The sequence below is a fragment of the Stylophora pistillata genome, chromosome 8, assembly GCF_964205215.1.
Source record: "Stylophora pistillata chromosome 8, jaStyPist1.2, whole genome shotgun sequence".
NCBI classification, from domain to species: domain Eukaryota; kingdom Metazoa; phylum Cnidaria; class Anthozoa; order Scleractinia; family Pocilloporidae; genus Stylophora; species Stylophora pistillata.
This window is the reverse complement of record NC_142526.1, coordinates 2,945,992-2,967,752: the sequence shown is the minus strand read 5'-3', so window position 1 is coordinate 2,967,752 and position 21,761 is coordinate 2,945,992. Positions and strand designations below refer to the sequence as shown.

At 38.8% G+C, this 21,761-nt stretch overlaps 3 protein-coding genes and 1 long non-coding RNA gene across 7 annotated transcripts; 2 read left to right on the top strand and 2 right to left on the bottom strand.

Annotated features, from left to right (window-relative positions):
* Nucleotides 1-1,388: 1,388 nt before the first annotated feature.
* Nucleotides 1,389-5,701, top strand: LOC111325815 (quinone oxidoreductase PIG3). Of its 2 annotated transcripts, XM_088731818.1 has the most exons (7): nt 1,431-1,473; nt 1,969-2,047; nt 2,428-2,706; nt 2,888-2,919; nt 3,186-3,530; nt 4,267-4,463; nt 5,144-5,701. In XM_088731818.1, the coding sequence occupies exons 3-7, from the start codon at nt 2,459-2,461 to the stop codon at nt 5,318-5,320; spliced, it is 999 nt and encodes a 332-aa protein (XP_088587944.1). In that variant the 5' UTR covers nt 1,431-1,473; nt 1,969-2,047; nt 2,428-2,458; the 3' UTR covers nt 5,321-5,701. The 2 variants fall into 2 exon arrangements, with proteins under 2 accessions (XP_022785465.1, XP_088587944.1); XM_022929730.2 differs by lacking the exon at nt 1,969-2,047 and having other exon boundaries at nt 1,389-1,473.
* On the bottom strand, nt 5,680-7,261 carry LOC148724435 (uncharacterized). The gene is made up of 2 exons (XR_015991215.1): nt 6,998-7,261; nt 5,680-6,629 (listed from the first exon to the last, which is right to left on the bottom strand). It is a non-coding gene; the product is annotated as an uncharacterized LOC148724435 (long non-coding RNA).
* Nucleotides 7,262-7,333: 72 nt separating this feature from the next.
* On the top strand, nt 7,334-10,640 carry LOC111325816 (quinone oxidoreductase PIG3-like). The gene is made up of 5 exons (XM_088731817.1): nt 7,334-7,677; nt 7,934-7,965; nt 8,410-8,754; nt 9,398-9,594; nt 9,830-10,640. The coding sequence occupies exons 1-5, from the start codon at nt 7,361-7,363 to the stop codon at nt 10,043-10,045; spliced, it is 1,107 nt and encodes a 368-aa protein (XP_088587943.1). The 5' UTR covers nt 7,334-7,360; the 3' UTR covers nt 10,046-10,640.
* LOC111325793 (UBX domain-containing protein 11) lies at nt 10,477-21,751 on the bottom strand. 3 transcript variants are annotated; one of them, XM_088731808.1, is made up of 16 exons: nt 21,554-21,751; nt 20,310-20,350; nt 20,108-20,179; nt 19,287-19,381; nt 18,448-18,502; nt 18,216-18,289; nt 17,595-17,724; nt 17,333-17,472; nt 16,709-16,798; nt 15,166-15,243; nt 14,796-14,919; nt 14,134-14,240; nt 13,658-13,731; nt 12,035-12,116; nt 11,855-11,922; nt 10,477-11,477 (listed from the first exon to the last, which is right to left on the bottom strand). In XM_088731808.1, the coding sequence occupies exons 1-16, from the start codon at nt 21,607-21,609 to the stop codon at nt 11,345-11,347; spliced, it is 1,419 nt and encodes a 472-aa protein (XP_088587934.1). In that variant the 5' UTR covers nt 21,610-21,751; the 3' UTR covers nt 10,477-11,344. The 3 variants fall into 3 exon arrangements, with proteins under 3 accessions (XP_088587934.1, XP_088587936.1, XP_088587935.1); XM_088731810.1 differs by having other exon boundaries at nt 13,667-13,731; XM_088731809.1 differs by having other exon boundaries at nt 15,166-15,240.
* Nucleotides 21,752-21,761: the final 10 nt, after the last annotated feature.

Sequence of the window (21,761 nt, the reverse complement as noted above, 5' to 3'; positions counted from 1 at the left end):
ATCATTTACGTATTCTAGAGGGTGTTCAACGTCGGGCAACTCGTTTTATTTTCAACTGTAGTTATAAGGTATCGGAAAGACCTGACTATAAGTCCCGCTTAAAAATGTTAAAACTGTTACCGTTATGTTATTGACACGAACTTCGCGACATCTGCTTCTTCTACTGAGTGCCGGTATGCATAAGTACTACAATATTAATGTCAATGAATACATCAACTTGATCACTGGCCGTACTAGGAATGCCAATACTTTCTTATTTCGTGATTCATTTTTTAATCGCATTGTTTCCTTACGGAACAATATTCCGTTAGATATTCGTGAAACTATAGCTCTTTCTACCTTTAAAGACCGTCTATTTAACTATTTCTTTAACAAAATTATAGCTAATTTTGACACATCTAGAATTCAAACGTGGAAAACAGTCTGCCCACATTGTCGCTCAATTAATAGAAAGAACTGTTGTTGATTATTGTTTTTGTTTACATGTTTTAGTATGGGGGCTGACCTCGCTGGGACTTTGAGTCCGTACGTTAGTCCCTCATTTAGTACCTTTTTTTATTAGTCTTTTTATCATCTTTGTCACTAAATGGAAGTTAATATAAATAAATAAATCGCCCCCGGTGGATGAAGGCTAAAGGACTGCAAGAGCCCTTAGAGGGAAGTTTTTCAGATCACCTCTAAACCGTGCCGTCTTGAAGTTTCCGATGCAAATAGGAGAAAGGGAAAAAAACAAACAACAATCGAGCCCACGACTGGCAGTCAGCTCTAGCGGATAGCCAGCTTTTAGCGTTTAAAGGTAGCTCGACTTTCCAGCTATTGCGCTGATTTAAGAAAAAAAAACAAAAAAAAAACCTGTTACTATTTCTAGACAAAAAAAAATCCTCTAGGGGTAAGATCAGGCAGACCTCGTCAACAACTCAGCCCAAAAACTGTGACTCGTCTCACGTTGAACCATTGCCGATTTATTTCCATGATTCCCCGTACATATCTCTCTTTCAGAGTCTCTTTCTCTGAACAACCGATAGATTCTAGCCTAGAACTGCAGGCTGCTCGGGAAGTTTGCTTATACTTTTTTATCTATCCTTTCATCTATTTTTTTTTTTTTTTTGTGCGATAGGTGATTTTCAACCCATTCCTCAATACGTGCTCAGCACAGCACATGCAAGTACTTATTTATTGTTCTCTTGTTACGATTCAAAATCTTTTAGTGATTCCTTTCCTGTTAAAATGATCAGTTCTTAATTTAAGATGCCAGACCGTGCTGAATTTTTGATCCACTGAAACTCCTGTAATTCTGAATACAGAATAGCCTCTGGATCTTGGGTGGAACAACAGAGTTTGCTGGAGGAGCTTGGGCACGATCAGTTTAACCCAATCACACAGCTCGTACCATCATACATGTTTTAGCATTTCGAGTGTTGTTTTTACGGTGTAAACGGCTTGGGTAGAGCTTGGCACAGTAGATTTAGTAAGGTAAGCGGTCGAAGAACCTCATTGCATGGAACATTCGCCTCGATATCTCCAGATATTTAGAGTAATTTTCAGCCCTCTGCTTTATAGCTAGATTCTCAAGAGGCACCGTACTTTTATGCAATCTGATCGCCTTTCAAATTTCGATGACTGAGGTTTCAGCCCAAAAATCTGGGCAAAATTTTAACCTTGCTAACACCGATAACAAAGCGTCACAACTTGATCAGATCTATTTTGTTTTTTCCGTCGTTTGATATTTAAAATACATGCAGTTCAAAAGTAAATCGTAGGAGAAGAACAAGATTTTTTTTAACTTTTCTGTACCGAGGTAGGGGTTACAGAGAATCGCGTCCATCTTGGATGTATTTTTAAATAACAATAGCTAATACTTTGTCATGCCTCATTCAATTTGAAAACATGATCCCACGCTGTTAATAGCTGTGGCCAAGTTATTTACCTTGAAGGCATGCTTTGATTAATTTCGTATCCTATTATTAGTCATGATGAAAGCAAGCTGGACTGAAGTTTCTTGAAAACTACTGTGGAGACGGGAACTTCTCTGGTGTCACCAAGAAAAGTATCTTGCTCTTAACCCTTAGAGATAGCAAACAAGTTGTACAACCCAGCGGGATAGTTGAATCTGCATCTTCACAGTTCCGTATCTAATTTAATTCTGACCCAGTCATGAAAATTATTAAGATTAGCCTAGGTCACGCGATTGACCGAAATATTTTGAGCAAACAAGAGTATGGAATGTCACAACCCAGAAAGATTAAAACGATTACCTGAAGGGAATTCAGTTCGATACAGGCTGAATTTTCCAACGCAGCTTTGTTTTTTTCTTTCTTTTTTTTTTTTTTTTTTTTTTTCAGAAAAGCATTCAAAATTGTTAGTCCTCTACTTCACAGCCAGAAGGATTTAGAACTGGCTGAGAAATTTTGTTATTCTTTTCTTTAGACATCGCATCCGTATATATGCGAACATAACCATGAAAGCTGTTCTTTATAAAACTGGTGGTGCGGAGAACCTTTACCTCGGCACAGCCCCGAAGCCGACGGCAGACAAAACTCAAGTGCTAATCCGCGTGGAATACACGGCGCTGAATCGAGCGGACACTCTGCAGCGACGAGGACTCTACCCATCCCCTCCTCTGCCTCGTGGGCAGCCCGACATTTTGGGACTTGAAGTATCTGGTGTGATCGAGGAAGTCGGAGGCGAATGTGCTGGGAAATGGAAGTGAGTCTCTGTGCCGAGATGCAGTTTAGTATTTGATAACCGTCGGGTTACTTTCAAATAAATAAGCAAATGACTGCGCAATATGGATTCACACAAAATTCGGCAACTTTTGCTCACTTCCCCATGGCGTATCAGTAACACTTGTATTCCTTTATTCATTAATTTTTCGTTTTTTTCACAGGAAAGGAGACAAGGTTATGGCTTTGTTACCAGGTAAATAACGTGTTTAGATGCATGCAACTCTGCTTATAGCCTTTTCTTCATCATTAAGATTACAACATCTTTGATTCAGATACTCACTTGTTGATCTCAGTATCACAAGAAATGTTCTAATCGTCAGTCTTAGCACATGGTTTACGTAGTAACTTGTGACAATAATAAGGCCTTGTTCATCTCCTTGCTAAATGATGACTTCTATTTACCTCAGGCCCAGCCTAAGCCATTTAGAGCGTTATTTGTTTTTGTATATTATTTACCAGGAGGAGGTTACGCAGAATACGTTGCTGTCGAAGAGGTCCTCGTCATGCCTGCACCTGACTCTCTTAAACTTTCTGATGCTGCAGCCATTCCTGAAGCATGGCTGACAGCATATCAACTCCTGCACTTTCTCGGGAGAGTTGAGAGTGGTGATGTGGTTCTTATTCATGCTGGAGGCAGTGGCGTTGGTACAGCACTGGTGCAGCTGTCACTTGTGGCTGGAGCACAGCCATATGTGACTGCAGGCTCAGAGGAAAAGATCAAAATGGCGGAGTCACTTGGAGCCAAGGGAGGTTTCAATTATAAGACAGGAGATTTTTCCGGCTGGATAGAAAGTGTGACTGAAGGTAATATATCGTCATACATGTATAAATGGAAATAATTTAATAACACTCTTGGAAATCTCGTCCAAGACGTATTAGCACAAGAGCGAAAGCTGTCATTTATTATTATTATTATTATTATTATTATTATTTTTTTTTTTTTTTTTTTTTTTTTTTTACAAAAATCCATTTTAAAGCCGCAGATCGAAAAAAATCACAATAGGTTAGAATGATCATCTTCTGCACCAGAGCTGCAGAGTTTCTACATTCTAATTTTCTGCCAAAAGATGTCATTTTTTTTTCTTACAAAATCCACTTTAAAGCCGCACTGAGGTCGAAAAAATCACAACAGGTTAGATATAGAAAGATCCACTTCTGCAACACAGCTGCAGAGTGTTTCTACACCCTAGAATTTTCGTACTACTTCGAAGAAATGTGATGCAAAAGTTTCCCTATTAATTTTAGTTTATTTACAGGAGCGAACAATATTCAATTTAGGCCACTCCGCGGTACTTGCATTTATGACAGTAACAAAAACAATGTGCGTAGTGAAAGTGAAATTTTTTTATTCTTTGAAATCAACTTTCCTATTCTTCACGTGGAGAATAGCAATTCAGAATGTCTTTTCGTTCATGTTTTAAACACAGTTGTACCAAATAGCCAGTAAAAAATCCAAGAGCTGGCTACGAAGGAGAAGCGCCCGTACTTTTTAACCAATACACTTGACAGAAATAATTCAATATGGTCATTACAATTTCAGGAAAAGGGGCGAATGTGATTCTAGACTGCGTTGGCAGCTCTTTCTGGGAAAAGAATATCAAAGTCCTAGCTGTTGATGGTCGTTGGGTATTGTATGGTACGCTGGGTGGAGGAAATGTAGAGGGGAACCTTCTTGGAGGTCTGTTGGGAAAGAGAGGTTCTCTGATAGCCACAACTCTAAAGCACAGATCTCTTGAGGTAAATTCTTCATGACAAATGTACCCTTGCCGTGTTAGATTGATGATCATATATCTTTGCGGCTTCATTTAAAGTAAACTCATATCCTCAAAATGCCCTCAGTTTGGAATTCTCTCATTTTTTAGCAAAACGAAGTATGTCAAAGTCACATTTGATACATTACAAACTTTGCGAGATAAACGCATTTTTCTGTTACAATTATACCTCCTTTTTGTGCCTCTTAATCTGTGTTTTCAGATAGGCTACTTGCCTGAGAAGGGGGTAATTTCCCTCCGCCATGTTCTCCTCCCGCCCCGTACAGTCTCCAGTCCGAAGATATCCCTACTCGATCGTTGGAACCATACCCACATCTTAGGATAACGCTTTGTAACAGGAATATGAATACAGAACGTGGCTCAATTTTGCAAAGGATCGGGTTATACGAACAAATTAAGCCCCAACCTTTGTGTGCTACATTTTTTTTTTCTTCAGTACATTCAACTTCGTTTCCTGGCACCAAACGATCTCGCTGTAACGCACAGATCCATGACGACACGCCCTCGCGTTTTTGTTTTGTTTAGTTTTGTTTCTGTTGATGTTGTTGTTGTTATTGTTGTTTTTGTTTTTGTTACCAAGTTATATTCCGAGTTTGCAAGAGCTAATAAGAAAACAGTAATATTTATCTTCTTCCTATTTCTCAGTATAAAGCAAAATTGGTGCGAGCGTTTACAGAAAACAGCGTTCCATTATTTGCCACTGGAAAACTTAAGACCATCGTGGACTCAGTCCTTCCCATGGACCAAATACAGCAGGCTCACGAGAAGATGGAGTCCAATAAGAACATTGGAAAAATAGTTGTTCAAATAGCAAAGCCTTGAAGGGATTACGGCACATACAACCTCTGAAGAACTATAGCATCACAGAAATTTGACTTGAATAGAATTAGAAAATTGTAGTCAGCTTTGAACGACAAGTAGCGACGAAGGTAAAAGTAAATTTAAAATTATAGTACATGGAGGAGTTTCACAAGGATTGAAAAGAATTAGACTAAATTTTCAAGTCGCGTTGAGCCCAGGTTCCACGCTTTCAGATAGTCGATACGAAGGAAAGCCACGAGGGTCAGCGGTAAGGGGCATGCGCTGTCACTTTTGTTAGAACCCCGCCGTTTTTTGCATGCACGCTCTTTTGTAAGAGAAATGCACCAAAACTTAAGAAAATTGTTAATCAAGGAGAAACATCGATTAAAAATTTTTTCTTTAGTTCGTTGTCCAATATTGATAGCTGTTAATATTCCCAATCAGTAGTATCTAAAACCAAACATTTGGTAACGAGAGCTTATGGAGTCGAATAAAATACACATTTCATCGTTTTGAACCAGGAATATTGTCTTCAGATACAATGAAATATATGAAGTTCATATATTTTGAACTGCGGTGTTAGATACGTATGATGCACGATCCTCGCAGTAGATAGCGCTATTTAAGCAATAGCGAAAATCAGACCTGAAAAAAATCAGGCCTGTACGGGATTCGAACCACTGACCTCTGCGATACTAGTGCAGGGCTCTACCAATTGAGCTAACAAGCCAACTGGGAGCAGGCCGTTAAGTTGATTCGTAATAAACCCGTGAAAGTGATAAATCAGATACAATGAAATATATGAAGTTCATATATTTTGAACTGCGGTGTTAGATACGTATCCTCGCAGTAGATAGCGCTATTTAAGTAGATAGCGAATATTGTCTTCGTGGTTTCGTTCAGAGACGTAGGGAAGATTTCACCATTGTGAGTTTCTAGACAAGTGAGGTTCTGAAAGTTTTGGGGCATGCTAGGCACTGGGGTGCGGATGCACTCTATACCTCCCCACCCACCCGCCCCTTCAGCTTTACTGTTTTTAGTTATCTATGAATAATTTTGTGTTCCGTCATGCTCGTGCTGGTATATTTAAACCAATTCTTAAACATTCATCGACGAACAGATATCGCAGTGGTCTCCTTAAAGTCGTTTTCGGGAAAGTCTTTAGGGTTCTCCCAAACTACTCCTTGTCTGAGTTTCATTTAATTAGTTAGGAACCAGTCACCATAGAAGCATAAAAACTGTGAATGGAACTATACTAACTGGTCTAAGAAATAGTATGTAGTTTGCTCGACCTTCCTCCGGAGTAGACTTTTTCAGTGGTTGAATTTACCTGGTAAGGAAAAGGGAAAAGGGAAAGGTGTTTCTAAGAAGAAAAACTATGGACAGTCACTTCATTTTATTTTAGTAAAGGACTGCAACACAACGCTACCCCCCCCCCCCTCACACACACACACACACACACACACACACACGCACGCACGCACGCACGCACGCACACACGCACACCCAGTCGGTATCTGTACAGTTAACACGCACTGAATGTCAGCAGTTCTGGTTTATGAACGGTGAATTAGGGGGAGTGCAGGACTTTTCAGTTGGTATCAATATCAATAATAAATTAAACTATCCATAGAAGAGCTAAAAAAAAAAAAAAAAAAAAAAAGAGAGAAAAAGTGCAGTTTCTACTGAATGGCTCACCGGTAATTTATTGTTGGTTCTGCCGGTCCGTTTGCAGAGGAGTTATTCTCCAGTTGTCTTTCGTGGCTTTTCTCTAATTTAAGCCAAAAGAAGCTCCTCCGAGGAAGCGTTGTGCGACATCCCAAAGAGTGCTGACCGCAATGAAAATTAGCATGGGCAAGGTGGCGACTTGAAATTCGTCTATGTTCGTTTTGTAACCGCGAGATTGCAAACTCTTGGGATATCGATAGCTAGAAAGCTCTGTAGAGCTCTCAAAAGTTGAGCCCACTCTACTCTTACCTGCAGTAGTTTGAGTAATTGATTAACTACTTCAAATAGAGACAAACTTCTGCTCGTCCCAGGCTCTCACGCCACGAGGGGATCATGAGATCACAGAAATTTCTTGTGGTTGTACTTCGATATTTATTTCTAGCCACCACGGTCGTCTTTGGAAAACCTAAAATGAAAGCCGTTCTATTTACGCCCGGTGGCGTTGAGAACCTTTATATTGCCACAACCCCAAAGCCAACAGCTGAAAACACACGAGTGTTGATCCGCGTAGAATACACAGCATTAAATCGGGCTGACACTCTCCAACGGCGAGGACTCTACCCTCCCCCAGCTGGGGAATCAGACATTCTTGGACTTGAGGTGTCTGGTGTGATAGAAGAGGTGGGAGAGGAGTGTGTTAGGAAATGGAAGTAGGTATTTATTTTAGGCTTTAATCCGTTACATTCTGCAGAGGCACTGATGGGAATCTCTCGGGAGAGGAGGTGAAAGGGAGATAATGGAGGCGGGGGGGGGGGGGGAGTGGACTAAATGAAGAAAAGCAACATAATGTATCTTTCCCTCTCTCTCCCAATCACAACCTCTTCCCCCTCTCTGACCATCCCCACCTTCCAATCTTTTGGAACTTGTCCTAAGTTATATTAAACAGCTGTGTTCTTCCTTTCACAGGAAAGGTGACAAAGTTATGTCTTTATTGGGAGGTCAGTTCCTTATTACATTAATCTTTTCACTCCCAAGATATCTTTAGTAATTCTTATTACTGTCTGCCATACAATTCCTATGTTAGTTGAGACAATTTGTTATTGGATTAACTACTAATAGCTGATTTTTTTTCTTTATCCTCACCTCTTGTCTGCTTGATATTGTAGCAATATCATAAGGATAAATTCTTTCTTTCACTCATGAGAGTAAAAGGGTAAAAGTTTTCAGTTGTACCTTAAAGCAGAAAATGGAACTGAGCCCCTCAAGCAGTCCATGAGCAGATTCAGGCAGTAGTACATGTTCAATATCACTTTGGGCGTGAGCCATTCATAAAAATGGGGTGCTGAGCATCTCATGACCCCCTAGCCATGCCACTGGGTTAAAATTCTTGAGTGTGCATTCCACTGTAATTGTAATGCTTGTTTATTGTTTTTTTTGACAAGGAGGCGGATATGCTGAATATGTTGCTGTTGAAGAAGTCCTCGTCATGCCTGCACCTGACTCCCTTAAACTTTTAGATGCTGCAGCCATTCCTGAAGCATGGCTGACAGCATATCAACTCCTGCACTTTCTTGGGAGAGTTGAGAGGGGTGATGTGGTTCTTATTCATGCTGGAGGCAGTGGCGTTGGTACAGCACTGGTGCAGCTGTCACTTGTGGCTGGAGCACAGCCATATGTGACTGCAGGCTCAGAGGAAAAGATCAAAATGGCAGAGTCACTTGGAGCCAAGGGAGGCTTCAACTATAAGACAGGAGATTTTTCTAACTGGATAGAAAGTGTTACGGAAGGTATTTTAGTATTCATTGATAGTTCATGTATTCTTTATGCTCTTCATGCTGTTGATGACAATGAGTAGCTTAATTTTATCTGCTTATGTTTTTTAAAAGAAGTTGGTCATAGAAATCTCCCTGTATCTTTCTTGTGCTTACTTGAACCCTCCTTCACTGGTTCTAGCTGACCCTTCACCTCCAAAGACCTGATTCAAAATTTTCCCCATAAGCTGCTTTTATAATAACAAAACATTAGGAGCTGTGTCATTATACTACCTCGTAAATGACGTTTGTCTACTGTAATCACTATTTTACTATTGAAATTGGAAGGTTAGGGTGAAAAATAATATGCATGTTGAAGAGTGGCCAAATTTTGATAGAAAGTTGTATTTCTTAAACTACAAAAGTTCGTTTTATTTTGTAGTAGTTTGTGGAACACATTTGTTTTTAACCTCCTACCTCTAACAAGGTTGAGGAATTCTTCCAATGAAAGATTTTCTCTTAGTTTTCAGCTGACAGAAATACTGAAGCTAATAACTGGATACCATAATAACACAATCATAGAACTTTTTACTTTACTACTTACAATCTGCTAGGCCTTTGCTCTCTATAGCAACAAGTGTCTCGTGTTTAGATTTTAAAGATCTCGTTGCTTTCTTAGGAAAAGGGGCAGATGTGATTCTTGACTGCGTTGGCAGTTCCTTCTGGGAACAAAACATCAGGAGCCTTGCTCTTGATGGTCGTTGGGTTCTGTATGGTCTGTTAGGAGGAGGAAACGTCAGTGGGAACTTACTTAGAGAGTTGTTAAAAAAGAGGGGATCACTCAGAGCCACAACACTAAGAAGCAGGTCTCTTGAGGTAAGTTATTTGTTTTGAAGAGTGGTGGCCCATAGGAAAGCAGAAAAGTAAAGTCTTACATTGTAGTGCACTGTTTCCATATCGATGAAATGTATCATTCCTCGATCTCCATTATTTGGCAACCCTTTTACAGGGTTGGGAAAGACCCTGGAAATGAGATTACCAAATCACATTTTGTATTTTCCCTATTTTGCTAATTTTTTTTTTTTTTATTTTTTTTTATTTTTTTATACAGTACAAAGCTGAATTGGTGCAGGCATTTACTGAAAACATTGTTCCACTATTTGCCACTGGAAAACTGAAGACCATTGTGGACTCAGTGTTTACAATGGATCAAATACAGCTTGCTCACAACAGGATGGAGTCTAACCAGAACACTGGAAAAATAGTTGTTCAAATCGCTACTCCTCAAGAAGATCAGAACGTCACAAAAAACAAATCTGAGCTCTGAGCTGCATTTGCCTCCAATGGCCAGGTGCATTTTGCTCTTTGAAGAGGAGATCAGAGGTGTATGCTAGGAAGAGCCAACAGATTTCTTTGTTATGGGTTCTTGGTAGGCTTTTAAACCCTGACCATGCACAAAGTCCAAAGGCATAACAATTAACTTACTATCCAATAGAAACTATCTATTAATTTATTTGATCACAATGCTTGAATTCAAATAAAACATTGTGCACGGCCAGGAAGCTTTTTACAATCCCACAGCTCCATTGTTTTCATATTTTATTGGATTTCCTAATGTGTAATCTTTACTATGTCTCGGGAGAAGAAACCTTACAAGCCAATGCCGAAGAACGTAAGCTCAGTTTGTTGACTTAATTGATTGAAAGCAAAGCAGGGAATAGACATTTGGTCATGCAACCAAGAAACAGTCATGAATGATGCAAGTGTTGTGCGAATATTTCATTCTGAGAATAGATCGGTGTGGATGTACATTTTAGAGTAAGATGACATATATTTTCGACCCTAAATACAATTATATTACGATAATGGTAAAAGATGACATCAAATAGTTAAAACAAAAAATAAATGGTATGAACGTCTCAGCCATGATTACAACACAATCAAAGTAAAGCGCGCGCTCTGATGGGTCAATTCAGCGTCCACCATTTTGCCCATGGGTGTACGATGCTGACGTCAGCAAATGCAAAGACTAGTTTTCCGCGCGCGCTTATTTTTTTTTTCTGGTCACGTAAGATTTGTTAACTAAAAGAAAATTCTTTTGCTACAATGTATCAATGTTATGTTATAAAACAAATGGTAAACGCCATATTGTACACTATTGAGTTATGGATGCACTTGGGAGGTTTGCTAAGCACTCAAGAAGCTAGAGTCGCTCTCGGCTATCGCCTCGCGCTCCTCCTTACGCATTTTTTTCGTGCTTAGCAGCCTCCCGCGTGCATCCATAACTCAATAGTGTACGCTGTGGTGTTTACCATTTGTTAAATATTAAAGAAAGATGCGTTTTTCCAACTCTACTTAAATGATTTCCTTCTTGAATAGAATTTAATTATTAACTCTCTTACACTGTACAAACGTACTTAGAACACTGCTGTTATTTTACGACTGCATTGCACGTAAAAGTACGTTTACTACTTTACATCATTTGCACACGAAGAAAGAGACCTGCTTTTGAGGAATCAGCGTTAGGAAGGATAACTTACGATATCTTAAAAGATAGTGAATTAGCTCATGCGTAAAGAAAGCACAAGTTTGACGCAGATTGACTACAGCTTGTATCAACGTTGTATTAAACTTTCTTAACAAGAAGATGAAGAGTTGCATTGGGTACCAGGCCGCACTCCTGTAAAGTTGCGTTAGGATCATCGTAAACTCTGTTAGGAAAAGACGTTTTAATGTCGTAGGGAGGAGCATCTTTTGGCCTATGAAAATAAGAAGAATTCCGCTTAATGCAACGTGCAATTTTACATTCTAATAGGACATCATTGTTTTGAGGCATCAGTCCGCTTAGGGAAAGGTAAAAGGTAGAAAGGTCTGCAAAGAGCGGTAAAACGAGAAAGAAGAAGTTTAAGTGGTAGGATCTTCTGCGACACTTTCTGGTAGCCACAAAATAACTCTAATAAATTGAGAATTAGACGTCCACAGCAAGCGATTTAATGGCAACAACATTGACGTTTCGAATATCTCTTCAATCATTTCGTGACGAGAATGCCACAGTTTGTTTAACCTGTGAAACGAAACATCGACAATAATAAGTTCTCATTTTTCGTTCACAAGTGTTCATCGTTTCTTTGCCTACCTTGCAGCATCAACGTGACTTCTAACATCTCGTATGCAATCTGTAAACTTCATCTTCAAGATATAAGTCTACAGAGACAAGAAAGTCAAATTAGGGGTTGAAGAGGCTTGTACGACAAAAATAGATGAACAAGTACACCATTAAATGAAATAGAAAAAAACAAAAAAAACAAGATCAAACCATTTCTCCGGTCTCTGATTTGATCCTCAAAGTAGAAACCTGAGTTTTGCCGGCTGATTGAGGTCTTGCAGTTTCAACACCTCTGTAAATATACAGCGGAGACAATCAAAAAGTCTTCAAACGGAGTAGCCTACGTGTTCCCTCCCATCCCTTTCTCCATGGGGGGAGGGTGCGGCTACACGTGGGCTAAAAAAGGAGAAGCGTGCAAAAACATACAGTTTTTATTTCGTTTGACGGTAAAAAAAGAGAAAAAAAACTGCGGTAAAATACCTCTAAAACCATTAAAATACATTTAAAAAGGCTTTGAAAAAGCTAGTTGACGACGACGTTTTAACGTTATCGTAACGTCATTATTAAGAAACATTTTATAACTTTAAGAGGCTTTAATACTAAAATAACAAGAGTTACTGATTAAAATGTTTCAAAACAATAAATAACAAAAACTTAGAAAGTTTTGCACGTATGGAATCCGCTTGCACGTTCAACTTCGGTTAGAGTTTCTTGATGAAAAAAAGCATTTCAAATACTAAGCAATCAAACCTACTTTGAGATTTTCTACAGTGCGCAGTAGTGATATGTTTGCCAATTGAATTGCTGAATTCTTGTGTTCTGCAACGCGTTGAAAAAGTATTTCCGACATTAAAAAAATTTTAAGAAGAAAAATTTACCATTCTCCGCGCGTAACTTAGCTTTCGATTGTCGCCTTTAAATGCGCTAGAAATTCGACTAGGGATGCAGTAATTTTGAAACAGCTCTGTAACCTAGCCGCAAATGTCCCAAAATGGTGTCAATCACACAGCGCGATTCACAGCAGCTGCCGCTCTCGGTTTGTTGTGGCAAAAGTCAGCTGAACATAGGCTGCTAATAGCTATGAACTGCGCTTACTGGTTCCCGCGGTTTGAGCTAAATTCTTGGGAAGTCATGTTTAAAAGGGGGGAGGTTGTTCGAAGTCCGATGTTTACCACTTTGGAGATAATTTTCTAAAGGTTATGCTTCTCTCTAGAATCTGATAGCGCAGTTAGTGTCACAGTTAGTCATACACTTTTACGTATGATGCATGATCCTCGCAGTAGATAGCGCTATTTAAGCAATAGCGAAAATCAGACCTGAAAAAAATCAGACCTGTACGGGATTCGAACCACTGACCTCTGCGATACTAGTGCAGCGCTCTGCCAATTGAGCTAACAAGCCAACTGGGAGCAGGCCGTTAAGTTGATTTGTCATAAACCCGTGAAAGAGATAAATCAGATATAATGAAATATATGAAATTCACATATTTTGAACCGCGGTATTAGATACGTATGATGCACGCTCCTCGCAGTAGATAGCGCTATTTAAGCAATAGCGAAAATCAGACCTGAAAAAAATCAGGCCTGTACGGGACTCGAACCACTGACCTCTGCGATACTAGTGCAGCGCTCTACCAATTGAGCTAACAAGCCGTACAGGCCTGATTTTTTTCAGGTCTGATTTTCGCTATTGCTTAAATAGCGCTATCTACTGCGAGGATCGTGCGTCATAAGTATCTAATACCGCAGTTCAAAATATGTGAACTTCATATATTTCATTGTATCTCATACACTTTTATTGGCTGCGATTAAAATCATATTTATAAATTCATACTTAGCTAACCTTGATTTTATCTCTTGAAGCACAGGAGTGTCTAAAATTTGGACATCTGTTTGTCTTGCTCCACCCTGTAAAAGCGAAAAGCTTTATTCAACATGAAGCATACATCAAGATATTTCAAACAACTTTTTACACAGCGGGCAACTACTCTCCATATAAAATAAACTACTAAAAACGGTATCAGTTCAGTAAAGTAGAGGAGGCCTGGGAGAGAGAAAGAAATTTTTACTAAGGGGGCGGGTGACGGTCAAAAGTGAGGAGATGGGGCAATAAAGGTCTCGTCTAGCTCTATATCAAATATGGCAGGCCAGATGAACGATTGCGTGCTTGTAACGCTAACTCGTCCTATAAGACATTTGCACTGTAGGCTCCCTGTTCTCATCTTCAGTGCTTTTTATACATTGAAGAAAATAGAAAGATTATTTCAGTTTTTTTTTTTTTTTTTTTTTTTTTTTCGTCAGGCTACAAACCTTAATAACATTTTCCACTCCTGATCTCACATCAATAATTTTACCATCTTTGATAACAGACTGTGGAAGCCGCGACAAAAATTGGTCCACGGACTGTTGCTTATGTCCTGAAAAATTAAACTGATTTTCTAGATAAACGGAGCAAGATAAGAATACATATATCTTATTAACCAAGCGCGGGGGCCGTACTGGGAGAATATCGGCCCGAGGTCTTGACAGTACGGACCTCGCTGCGTTCGGTCCGCACAAAAAAGACCGAGGGCCGATATTCTTCCAGTACGGTCCCGTGCAAGCTTGGTTAATAAGAGATTTATTATACGACTGAAGTTCAAAGGAACACAAGTGCGGTATCATTCGGGACCATTTGGGACAGTGCCCGGTCCAATACTTAGAGAATATTGGACCGGCAATAGAGCATTTTGATTGGTTGATTTTAGTTATTGGCCCTCTGACTGCCCGAGTCGTGCAATAATAGGCAATATAAGCATGGTGGTGCAGAAGGTTACTGTCTCCCTTTAATATTGCTATATTTATTATTTATTATTTATTTATTTTTTTTTTTGGCTTTTTTTTATTTATTATTTATGATTTATTATTTTATATATTATTAATGTTGCTATATTTTCAGAGTAAATGTCGCTGTAAAGACCGACTGAACAAACCTGGTGTATGACTCTCGACTTTGAGGCTTTTGGCATTCTCCTCAGCCGCTAATGATTGCCCTGTCCCTGGAAATAGAAGTGCTGTTCTTCTGTCTTCAAACACAATATCTCTTTTGTCCTGTACCTGTTACATACACACAAAACGCAAATCAGTGACATAAAAATCGGCTGTGTGTCGCTCGCAATTATAAATATTTCGCAGCCAAAGTAAAGCTTAGCAATAGTAACTCACGTACAAATTAATGTGTCATGTACAATGATCGAGGTTAATATTTCAGCTGCACTGTCCACGTAAATCATGGAGAAAGCATGTCACGAAATAATGCGAATGAATCTTTCGACCACTAATGAAGTAAATTCAGGCAAGTACCTCAAAAGGAACTCCGCCAGGATATCTGGACTGCAACTCACTTGGAAAATATCCGTCCATTATATCTTGCAGACACTGCTGAAGAGGATGCGACCAGGATAAAAAAATAAATAAATAAGTAAAACCAACGAAGCAGGATTTTTTACTACCTATAAACAACAACGAAATACTACATAGGGCGATTTTTGGAACGATATGAAAATATTTACAGTAAAAGAATAAAAAAACGATTGAAACAAAAAAAGGTTCATGGAAGCTAGGGAACAAGTTTTGAACGCAGAAGAGATCTTTGATATTTTGAAAGCAAATCTTGGAATCAGCACAGATCTTTGCGGTAACTACCTGTACATATGCACAAACAACGCTAAGTTATGTCACATATGAAATGACAACTGATCCCTAAGAAGGGAAATGGAAGTCTCTCTTTAGAGAGACTTCCATTTCCCTCTTTAGAGAGACCTCCATTTCTCCTCTTTAGAGAGACTTCCATTGAGCAAACCGCCTCCCGGTTAGCTCAATGGATAGAGCGCTGGACTGTTGTGAGGGAGGTCGTGGGTTCGAGCCCCGGCCGGACCAACACTCAAGGTCTTAAAATAATTGAGGAGAATATGCTACCTTTCTATAACATCAAGGAATAGTTAGATATTCTAGTCTTCTCGGATAGGGACGAATAAAGGGACCCACGTCCTATTGTTTCTTCTCCAGTACTTGGTACAAATCATTAAATGAATAAAATTAAGATTAATTTTTAGTTGAGCTTGGAAAGCAATCCGGTATTGCATAGGTTTTGCTTTGCTTCCCAATATAATGCGGTCATCGCTTGCGAATCGCGACGGCTAATAGCAAAAAAGGAAAATAGCCTGAAGAGGCAATGAGAACTGAAAGTCAAAAGAAGCACACGATCTGAAGCGCGGAAAAATGCGTGCGACCGCGTCGCGATCAGTGTTAGTTTTGCATCTGATTGGTTAGGAGTGTGGCGCGAGTTTTCTGGACCAATTACAGAGTACAGTAAAGCCAAACCGATGAAGTCTTGGATTATGAACTTCATATATTCATCATATCTTAGATTATTATTGACACTCAGTTAAATTGCTCTAATCAGTCGAGTAAACTCGCGCTGTTTTCTCAACCAATCAGATGCCGAAGTAAAACCAATCGCGACCTGGTTGCTCGCAATTTCCCGCGCTTCTGGCAGTTTGCTTGTTATAACTCTGCGTTCTCATCGGTTCCTGGTTATCTGGCGATATTTTCCTTCGTTCTCATTGGCCATTGCCAGAGCTCGACACTAACTTTTCAATTTACTCGCCAAGTGGCTAGTGACAACTTAGATGTTACAACTGACAATTTCAGTTTGATTACTAGCCAAACTAGCCAGTGGAAATCGAAAACCACCAGCCAAAATTGAATTTCTACTAGTCTGTGGCTAGTTGGCTACCGTTAGTGTCGAGCCATGCATTGTGATAGGTTTTTTTTTCTTTCCGGTTTCACGACATTTGATGGAGAACTTCTCCAGGTGATAAATGACTAGTGATGAATTACTGACCTGAGTAATTGGGTCTGAATATGGCCTGAATGGTCCACCAAACATGAGAATGCCGTTTGAATACAACACCAAGGGTACAGACTCGCGAACCTAGATTGAGTCATTCATAAATATTTAACATTCAAAAAAACACAAGGAGCACGAGTCCAATGATAAGGAAAACTTTTTTAATAGATTGGGTCATCCTTGAGAGGGAAAAATGTTACAAAATCACACGATGGGAGTGAGCAGAAAATATTGCTTAAAGCTCACAGCATGTAGCTTCCTGCATCAAATAGCGATAAACTATTCAACTAGTATCGGCACGGCGCGCGTTTCTTTAACTGCGGGAAGATTTGAGACGAGTCCGAAAGAGGTTCACCGGGACTCTGGCTCTAAACCTTATGCTGACCTATCGTGGGCTCGTGTTGCTCAAGACCTCCTACGCTACAAATGAGGACCTCCTTGCAGGCTAACTATTGTCTGGGAGGTTGTGGTTCGGGCCAGTGTTTTTTTTTTCTAAGTTTCCTCTTTTTCGCAATTCTTCAGTTGCAGTTCACCAAATAGAAACACATGGTCAATTATCAAAACGTATCTGACAAATGTTTGCCAGTTTTTAAATACATGTGTACAAAGTTTCCTCACTTTAAGTCTAGCTCCATCTTTAGTCCGTGATACATCACTACAACCCTCTCCGGCCAGAACGTTCAGTTCTCTGATATTCTTCGTAACAACATCAAAGTCCATTTGAAAGTCACGTGGTGCTGAATTAACCAAGGAGGAGTCTAATATCACAGGGAAAAAAAAAGAAGAGGCAGCGATGAGGTCGATGGGCAAACTAAAGGATTTAACGATACGAGATAAGCCTACATAAATATGAAGTAATTGAAAAAAGCGCTGTTTTTACTTGGATTCCAAACTCCTTGTCTGCTGATTGAGCTGGGAGCAGCTGTGGATGATGGTTCTTCTAAAACTTCATAATCAGAGTCACTAGCATCATCTCCTACCCAGACCATGCCATAATCGGCAAGGAATTCCTAAGATAAAGAAAACAAACTTTGCGTTTAACTATTGGAGTTGGAATGAAGCAATGGCGATTTCATAAAGTGGCTCAGTGTCCATTGTTTCCGGGTCGAAATTGGAATTTGAAGTGTTGGTTTTAGCGAAGGGACGAAAACCAGAAATCCCAGAGAAATACAAGTACCTTCGAAGGGCGAAAACCTACGCCAAATTCAAGCCAAGGATAACATTAATTCCTGGAATCAAACCCAGGCCTCAGCGCGGTTGTGCCATCTCCTCTTTTCACTAATGAGTATTCCTCTGTCCTTAAAGATACAATTCACACACGCGTGGCCAGTCGACCACTGCGTGAGCGTATAAGGTATGCGCAGTGAAAAAGGCTGGCAGCATCCTTAAAGTAAATCGCGAAGCACTGGTCAACCCCCCCAGGGTATTTTTGTCACCACCCTCCCGGGGAGTAAAAAAATACACCTCCATGCTTCATGCAACAGAAAAGCCGTGTGAATACCTCCATCTGAAACACTTGGGTCTGAAGTCTTCTACACTTCTTCTCTAATTCTGTTATTGTGCCAGAGTTATATCCTAAAAGTGGCAATTTAGTGTATCAGAATAATTTTGTGATAGCCTTTATAAGCAGGTTGAGAGCAAATAGATGGAACTATAAAGTGCAGGTATGCAATCAAATACATGGCTTTGCCGCATTTGCTGATAGGTCAATGTATATCAGCCATTACCCTTACCTCTAGCTTTCTCTAATAATTTAGCTTTTTCTTCTAGTATTCTTATCTTCTTATCCTACAAATAGATAAACACAGACAATAACCTAACTTGTCATTGATATACACAGGTTGATCAGTTGAAACTGTTCCTCAGAATCTCTGTCACAACAACTTATGGAGCTGGTCTGGCAAAACACTCCCTTAAGTTTGGGAGGGAATATCTTGGGAGTGGGACATGATGTAGTGATAGCTGAAGGAGACTGTGTCTATTTGTTCTGAACTGTGGCACCAGTACACTATCAGAACAGGTGACAAATTGGATATTCATGATTGACTTAAGATTAAGGAAAAAGACGAAGGGAGAAGCAAAATTCTTCATCATGTCTTGTTACAAAATGAGCTCAAACTATATCAATGTTAATTGTAATTTTACAGCAATCTGATATATCATAACTTTACTTTAAAGCATGGTTATAATTTATGGTACAGATTTGAAAAAATTACATAAAAAAGGAGATCTACTCATTGACCATTGCAAACTACACCATCGTATAAGAAGCAGGAAAATGACCCATAACTATTTTTATTATGCATCAACACTATACTTCTCGTTTTATTTTGGTCTCAAGCGCACAAGTGTGGTTAAACTTTCAAACCAGACTTGTAAATCAAAGACCTTCCCAGTTTTAACTGGATTAAATCCTCAATACACATCTTTTGAACAGTTATTGAGTCTAATTAGTTGAGTATTACATACACTAAAATGCAGTTTAATATGTACAATTAACAAATGTCACAACCATTATCGGCTACCCTAAGTGTCTTCTGCATTGATGTGCACAGGTAAAGCTAGCTCTAACCTTTTCTCCTATTTGTGTCTGGGCAGCTTTGAGTTGTTGTTCCACCTGAGCCAGACGTGACATCATACTACTCAGAAGATCTCGATCCGATGGTGCTATAAAACATCAGCAATAACTGGTTTCATTAATCCATGAATCTTAACAAGTTACAAACTTAAAGCTGCAGCTTCTCAATTAGACCATTTCCTACATTTTAATTATTGGGATGTGCTGTGTTTATAATAACTGACAGTCTATTATATTTTTGCCTTATATTGTGGGTATTGTTAAGGAGGTAGTTGACCTGAAGTTTACTGAGAAATTTTCTCATAATACATGGTAATGGGTAAAATTCGAGACGTTATTTTCAATATTTATTTATTTATTTATCACAAAAAAATGTATTGAAAATTACAACCTCATATTTCCTTTACAACATTAAACTTAGGTTTTTTGGGGTCTACATCAACTGAGTGCTTTATAGTAAATTAAATTTAATTGTTTCGAGAAGGACTTACATACAGACCTCTCTTAGAATCAGATACTGATTGAGAAAATAATTACATAAGATGCACGATCCTTGCAGTAGAGAGCGCTATTTATGCAATAGCGAAAATCAGACCTCAAAAAAATCAGGCCTGTACAGGATTTGAACAACTGACCTCTGCGATACTAGTGCAGCGCTCTACAAATTGAGCTAAGAAGCCAACTGGGAGCAGGCCATTACATTGATTCGTAATAAACCCGTGATGATAAATCAGATACAATGAATATATGAAGTTCATACATTCATTGTACCAAAATAATTACAATCACAAGATTTCATTGAGCTTGTCCGTTACCATTTGTTGAGCTTGAGGACTTTGGTACTTTAGAAAATCCATCTTTTTTCAATGAACCACTGGGAAGTTCAACTTCATGGAAAACAATAATAACACATAACACACCATATTAAACAATTGAAAACTAACAAACAACAAGCTCAATAGCTCATACTGTAAATTTAACCTTTCACTTAAAACAAAAAATTATTTGATTACTGACCTGAAGTGTGCTCTAAATTCCTAAATGGAACTTGAGCTTGCCTGAAAAATTCAAAATAAAGATTTCAAAAGCATATCTGTCAATAATCTTAAAGTGATCACATTTTCAGGCAGAGACTTCACCACTTTTACAAAGAATTCTACTGCTGAGTTTCTTTGACAAATTTGACTTGATTTTTTTCTGCTGTGTTCAAGTGTATTCATCCCAGTCCATAACCTCTTTTAAGACATAAATGTTACAGAGTTTACGTCTGTATAGCGTCATATCATTCTTTATTACATCCATTTTGAAATCACTTGTGATCCTTCTCAATCTCACAAGTGCAATTTATTCTAAAAATTGCACCATTTTGCGCATTGCATCATTTTTCCAGCCAATCAGACAGCTTTACTAAAGCACAACAACAAATAAATGTCAAGGTTTGTTCAAAGAAATAAAGCAAATAATTTGTCATAAAATGTGAGACAATTTTTGCAACATTTTATAAACCAGCCCAATATTTTGGATCAATAAAATACTTGTTCTGACTAAAAAAAATTGTATTGAGCGACTGAATTTTGCAATTTCAAAGTAGATGTAATAAAGTGGTAATTAAACTTTGTATCGTGGAATTTTGGTCCGAAATCTTACTTGTGATTTCAAACCTGCAAACTTGCCCTGCGCACTCATTTGATTTTGAAATCATGCATTTGATTTCAGACCAAATGCACTCCACTCAGTTCAGTTAACTCATAAACTACCTTTTTAATCTTTTCATTTTTGTTGGTTTTTTTTTTTTTCCTTATCGTTATTATAAGTTAAATTAGAAGTCAAAGAAATTCAAAAACCTCCACGAGAATAACTTCGAACCATGAAGAACTTCGAACCATGACGTGTTACCTCTCCTGATCATGACATATTCAAATTTTAAATCGTTCAACAATTTTTTAAAAGGAATTCATGTTCAACACTTGCAGATGGAAAAACATAACATTAATCGCGGTTCTTTAGCTATAACAATAATTGCTCTGACAACGTAAACACAAACGAGAACCAAACGAGAAGTGGTAAGGTGGCAAAAATTCAAACTTTTGATAAGTATAGTAACGTTCACATTGTCATGAAAACTACCAAAAATAGGTTTTGACCAGTAGTAACCAGAAAAAACGCAAAGATAGCCCACAAGTAGGGTAAGTTATCTTAGCAACGCAAAGCGACATATAAAATGTCCTAATTTATATTTTGTTTCTAATTACAACTGTTACCTGGGATCAAGTGGAGTCCTTTTCCCTTTCTTTAGGCTGGAAATTGGTGAGCTCATCGCCGTTATATTTCTGAAATTCTGCAATTGTTTTTACCTAAAATTGACCGCAACCGGCTGCAAACACTTCGTAACATACAGTAAATCCGAAATGTCCGCCATTCGCCGCCATGTTGGTTGTGAAGTAGTTACCAGTCTTTCTCGGTTACAGC

Bases quoted from the DNA above. Each gene is read 5' to 3' on its own strand.
- LOC111325793 (XM_088731808.1), bottom strand. From the start codon at position 21,609: ATGAGCTCACCAATTTCCAGCCTAAAGAAAGGGAAAAGGACTCCACTT. The intron at 14,920-15,165 runs GTACTTGCCTGA...TGTATGTAACAG, and splicing joins CTGGCGGAGTTCCTTTTGAG to GTACAGGACAAAAGAGATAT. The intron at 13,732-14,133 runs GTTTGTAGCCTG...TCGCTTTTACAG, and splicing joins GAGTGGAAAATGTTATTAAG to GGTGGAGCAAGACAAACAGA.
- LOC111325815 (XM_022929730.2), top strand. From the start codon at position 2,459: ATGAAAGCTGTTCTTTATAAAACTGGTGGTGCGGAGAACCTTTACCTC. The intron at 2,707-2,887 runs GTGAGTCTCTGT...TTTTTTTCACAG, and splicing joins GAATGTGCTGGGAAATGGAA to GAAAGGAGACAAGGTTATGG. The intron at 3,531-4,266 runs GTAATATATCGT...TTACAATTTCAG, and splicing joins GATAGAAAGTGTGACTGAAG to GAAAAGGGGCGAATGTGATT.
- LOC111325816 (XM_088731817.1), top strand. From the start codon at position 7,361: ATGAGATCACAGAAATTTCTTGTGGTTGTACTTCGATATTTATTTCTA. The intron at 8,755-9,397 runs GTATTTTAGTAT...TTGCTTTCTTAG, and splicing joins GATAGAAAGTGTTACGGAAG to GAAAAGGGGCAGATGTGATT. The intron at 9,595-9,829 runs GTAAGTTATTTG...TTTTTTATACAG, and splicing joins TAAGAAGCAGGTCTCTTGAG to TACAAAGCTGAATTGGTGCA.